This window comes from Parus major, chromosome 1 (assembly GCF_001522545.3).
Source record: "Parus major isolate Abel chromosome 1, Parus_major1.1, whole genome shotgun sequence".
Taxonomy (NCBI): domain Eukaryota; kingdom Metazoa; phylum Chordata; class Aves; order Passeriformes; family Paridae; genus Parus; species Parus major.
Genome location: NC_031768.1, coordinates 85861385 through 85866921, shown reverse-complemented (window position 1 = coordinate 85866921; position 5537 = coordinate 85861385). Strand labels below are relative to the sequence as shown.

General features: G+C 43.7%; 1 protein-coding gene across 1 annotated transcript; it reads right to left on the bottom strand.

The window, feature by feature from the left end:
• Positions 1 to 2546: 2546 nt before the first annotated feature.
• On the bottom strand, positions 2547 to 5537 carry LOC107211140 (C-type lectin domain family 4 member E-like; the record flags this gene model as incomplete). The annotated part of the gene is made up of 5 exons (XM_015642768.2): positions 2547 to 3123; positions 3397 to 3527; positions 3747 to 3898; positions 4936 to 5028; positions 5480 to 5537. Coding segments are annotated over 5 exons (594 nt in total), but the record flags the coding sequence as incomplete, so codon positions are not given.

Below are 5537 nucleotides of genomic sequence, written 5' to 3'. Positions count from 1 at the left end.
ATTGTCCAAAAGCCTGTCAAGATAAATGATTTTTAATTAAGCAGCAGGACAGGGAAAAAGCTTGCTCAAGTATGCAAACTGATTCCATATAAAATAAAAAAGTGTTTTTATTTCCTTGTAACCAGGTAGAGACATAAAGGCTAAAATCATAGGATTTGTCTTAGACAACATGAGATAAACAATGGATAACCAGCATGAACTGGAGAACTGAAGTAGGGGTTGTGGATCACTTGGATAACAAGAACCTTACAAGGCCAACAGCACCTGGGTTGGTACTGGTACTTTACACAAGACTACTTAGGAAATAATTTCAGAAACACTGCATTTTAAAAGAAGAGATGTGTGCCCAGTGCCAGAACTTCTATAAATATCATTTTTCTCTTTTATTTCTCCCAAACAGCATTGTATGCTCTTCATCTGTGGTCTAGCAAGAAAACATAAAAGGAAACAAAATTTAAAAGGGGAAAAAAAAAAGGAGTAAAGGGGAAAGCAGTATGAGAGACAGCAGGAGTGCAAAGAAAATAAAGAAATGGAGAAATAAATGTTGTAAGGGAACATGTAAGAATCTGAGGTGGGATAATACAGAAAAAGAGAAGGAGTAGAGGTATAATTCTCTGCTTTGTCTAAAAAAAGAACAAACACCCTTGAAGGAAAATTTAAATCCTTATAAAAGAATGTCTGCCATGAAAAACACATACACTTCACTTGACTTCATCACTTGGATTGGCAAGGATCATCATTTACTAGAAAAAGTCAGGCGTATTCTGTAAAGGAAGACTCAGCTGTCAGAGCTAAACATAAAGAGAGCAGCATGCTCAGTGTACAGATGTAATTAATAAGCCTGACCAGAAAAATCAACACTGGATGTCCTTCCAACATGGCACTAATGATGTTTTTCCAGCTGAAGACAGCATCTCAAAGACTGCGCATCATGTGCTTTCTGGAAGAAAATCAGAAGCTAGCTCAGGTTTGAATCATGAGAGAATTTTGCTGCAGCAGTCAGAGTACCTTCACTCTATGGTGTGTGTATTCTCAGATATGAAAGTCACTGTGCTTTCCTCAGACCCGAGTTCCTTTCCAAAGCAAAAGTTAATGTGCCAGGGAGTGGTGAACATCCAGATCTTATTCTGAGAGGCAGCTGGGATGTGGCCAAGATGTCCACCTTAAGGACTGCAGGTGTCATCATGAAGAATGCTATTCTGATAAACTTGTCCTTCCCACCCAACCCCTGGGTTCACTATGCAGGAATGTCCTTCTGAAGCTTTCTGAAAGTGCTGTACCTAATTGTCTGTCTTCACCTCTGCCTCTTGCTATGGCATCTGCTGCCTCCTGCATCAAGACAGACTTGAGAGGTAAAGACTGATTATCATCACTTGGAGATAGGCACCTCCACCAGCCAAAGCCATCCAGGGGATCAGGAACCTCCCTTCAGCAATTCTGTAGGCAAACCCAGCATCATCTCCCAAGATCCCTCTTTTGTCATGACATCTCAAGAGAAACTTTATTTTCCAAATTTGGGGCAGGGAGACTGTTTCTAGCAAGTTATTTATATTTCTTGCAAACCAGTCTCCTGGTGTGAGTTTTTCTCTGCTCCATCAACCTTCCAGGAGCCAGGAAAATGCAGCGTCCCTAAAACTGATTGTAAAACATGGGTCACTCTCTGTATGTCTTATCTGCCTCTTTTTCTTCCTCAAAAACCTGTAGCTGTAAGTTCCAGAACTGAGCTGGGGAAAATCAAAAAGAGAAGTCCATTGCAATGTTAGGTTTGCAGTCACATTGGACAAAAAACAGTTTTCTCCATTGTGAAAGTAGCAACTTCAGAAACTAGGAGGCAAACACTTTGCAACAGCCAAGCTTTTGGTCCAGAGTCTAAACCAGAAACCTGGAAAATACACTTCTTCAGGCAGAAATTACAAAAATTTGTTCTTAGATTTCTGATAGAAAGAAATCACTCAGAACTGATTTTTCAGGCTGTATTTTTAGTCCCAAACTGAAAACTCCCAGCTCCTCAAAGAATATGGATATCATTGATGAAAAGTAGGAACATACAGAGTGGAGTTTGGGAAATTTTAGGGAAGCAGGACATTGCTCAAGACTTTTGTGTATCTGATTTGCAGTGATGCCTCTGATAGGGGTCTTCCACCCTTCTCTCACATTAGAAATTTCTCCTTGGAGACTCTGGCTTTTATCCTTCTTACATTTAATTGCTTTCTCTCCCCTTCATTGTCATTTCTCATCCTGCCACATCTCAACAGGATCTCCAAAATCCATCTTTTTTTCTGCTACATCCTGGGCAAACTATGGCTGGCACTGAATACTACACAGCCTGCTCTGTTTCTGGCTTCACCAATGATTCTCCAAAGTGTTCAGGATCTTCCTCACATGCTCTACAGATGAGCATTACATTGTTCCTGCTCCCAGCCAGTCCAGCACACTCAGCAGTATTCTCATCTACAGGTGCTGAACACACTGAAAAGTTAAAACCTCTGTGCTGGGAGGCTGAATTGTGGGAATCTGGGGCATGTCATTCAGAAGGTATTCTCATGCAAAGAGTAGAATTAAGATTTATTATTTTTTTTCTAAAAACTAATCAACACACAATATACTGAAGGAGAAGGAACGCTACAGCCATGAATAATTTTTCCCTTCAGAGGAGGGATAAGGATACTCCACTGAATGCTCTTCTTTCAAATTCTGCTCCAGTGATTTGAAGGACAGGTATCCTTTCATGAAACAGTGATGGCCTTTTCCACATCACTGAGATATTGGTTGGACCAGGAGTCAAGGGAAGTGATGGAAAATTAGGACCCTTGTTTCTGAAGGAGGAGAGTGGAAAGGTTCACAGTAGGTCCTTGGCATCAGCCTGAGCTATTTCATCCAGGACTGATCTCCAGCTTGTAAAGCAATGCGGGGGCACAGGCTGGGAACTGAGGTACTTTGAAGCTTGGATTTTATGTCCTTCCTCAGAGAAGTTTGACTGCCTGTTCACAAATTCGATAACAACTTGCGATGCAAAGGACATTATTCCAGTTACTATAAGTGTTGGGGTCTGTGTTTCCCTTTACATGAATTGCAGCACATCTTTCTGCAAAGAGCAAATTGGGCTCCCCAGGTTTCCAGAACCTGTAAAAGAAAGTTCCTTTATTGGAAATGCACTAGCATGGAGGACAGTGGATGTGGAGTCACCTCAAACAGTTGTGGAAGAGAAAAGGAAAGTCACTGTGACAGAAATCAGGAGCCATAGTTTTGACTAGAAAATTATTTAAGTTTTCTGAATTGCAGAGCAGCTGAAGACAGAAATCCCCCTCTGACAAATACGTGCCTTACACAATGTACTGGTCACTTGGACTGAAGGCATGAATTACAGGGCTCTCCAAACTCCACCAGGATACTCACGTGGCTGTATTTTCATATGGAGTCTTGTCCACCCACTGCCACTGCCCATTTTTGTAAGCAGATAAGCCTATGTAGTACTTTGTTTCATAGATGGTAGTAACTTTTTCTTTTGCCAAGTTGAAGAGGAACTCCTGGAAAAAAGCACAATGTCCATGAGGAGCAGGACTGAGCACAGGGAGGCATCAGGAATCCCTGTGGGGTGGGGCTGGTGGCAGAGGGGGCTGGTGCTGCAGAGGTGCAGACAGGACATTTCCCATCACCTGCAGGACAAGGATAGGCTCTGAGTCCCCTCCAGGGCCCAGCTCTGTGTCTCTGCCTGCTGGATCCCTGTCTCAGCCCTGTGCACATACCTGCTCTTCATTGCTGTTGATCACCACCAGCTGGGAGCCCATCCCAGTGCAGTTCTGCTCACTCTCAGCCCAGTTCATTGTGTCAGAGGACAGGAAATAGCAGCTTCTTTGAAACCTTTTCCAGCCCTTTGGGCAGCATGTCCAGCCATCCACTATGGGGGAAAAAAACCTTGCTTTTGAACAAGATGTGTTGTCCTTCATGAGTGTGAGTTCAGTGTAGGGTCTCAGGTGTTAGGAGCAGGGTTTGAACCCTTTAGTTTGGACAGAGGTAAATGCTCTCTTTTGCTCTCCACAAGTAAAGCTGTCAGCAGCCTGGCAGGCCCCTGTCAAAAGGCCCCTGCCTGAAGGGCCTCCTTCCCTTTCTCTGTCTGTCCTGCCATGTCTGTGAAACCTCTCTTTGGAGAGAGACATGGTTTCTGCCTTACCCTTCTTGAGGAAGCAAGATGGGAAGTAGTTGGCTTATGCTTTTCTAGAACCCTTCCATCAGAGAAGTGTTGTCCAAGCTCTCAGCTCATGCAGACTGAGAGATTTAACAGCAAACTGCTCTGACAGCCTTGCTGCCACCACAGGCAGTTCCTTACACAGACAGCTTATCCAAGAGATCTGCCTTATGCCCAGATTCAAATGATGGATTAAGAAGCCACATATATATTCTCACAAAACATGAGGCTGCATGAAGAGGGATCTTTGAGTTTTGGAACTTGCACTACCAGCATTCCAGCACTCCACATTACCATCACTTCATGTGTGACTGCAGCTCAGCTCCCTGGCTGTTCTGAACTAAACATCATCCTCCTTCCTCTGTCCCTCACAGTGACCATCATTCTTGTGTGAACAGGCAGTGAGGCAGCACAGGGAGTGGAGCTGGATTGAACCAGCCAATATAAAAGCACTTTCATCTAGATGAGTAGACCAGACTTGCATTAGAAGGGTTGTGTGAGAGAAGAGTAGAAAGGTATGCAGGTATGGAATGACTCACTCTATTTCACTGGCCTGGAGTATGTTTTCATAGCATCCTAAGTAAAAATGTACAATACAGTGTCTTCTTCCCTCAATTCCCCAGATTCCTTACTAAAAAAATCCTCATGTGACTGACAACAATATTCCCCACCTCAAAGGTTGAGGGGAAACCAGACTAAATTTTGTTCAAGTTCTTTGTGTTGCTTATGAAGATCTCAGCATTACTCACTTTTTTCTGAAGAACTGCTGGGGGCACAGAACCACTCTGTAGAGTTCTGGAGGACAGTCTTGTACTGGCTAGACCTTCCATCAAGTAGAGCCACTGAGAAGAGAGGAGAGCAAAGGAAAGTGCTATTGACACCCTTTTTACTTCATGCACGAGGAACCTGTGCTATGCTTCACCTTCTCTTTTGATGCCCCAACAGAGACTCTGTTATGTTAACAAGCTATGATATCTGGGTTGAACAAAGAGGTGAGAAGAGCAGGGCACTTCTCCCACTGTCAGTCATTCCTTCCCTCGAAAAGAGCTTCTCTCACTTATGCTGGCTGAGAGATTCACTTTCCCAGCTGAAAAAAAACAATTAGAAATCCACTGAAGATGAAGCAAGGAAAGGGACAGAGAAGTTGTGAGACAAGTTAGAAAAGTGGAGAGGCCTCTTTTGGTGAAGGGCATTTGCCTGCTGGCAGAGGGACTAGCATAGGGATTTTCCACCTGACCAAAGGCTGTCACCCAAGCCCTCATCCCATGGGAATTAAGACACCCTGGAACCCACCAAGGCAGATGGTCACAAAGGCGGCTTTGATTGCAAGGGCAAAGATAAGGAAGACCCA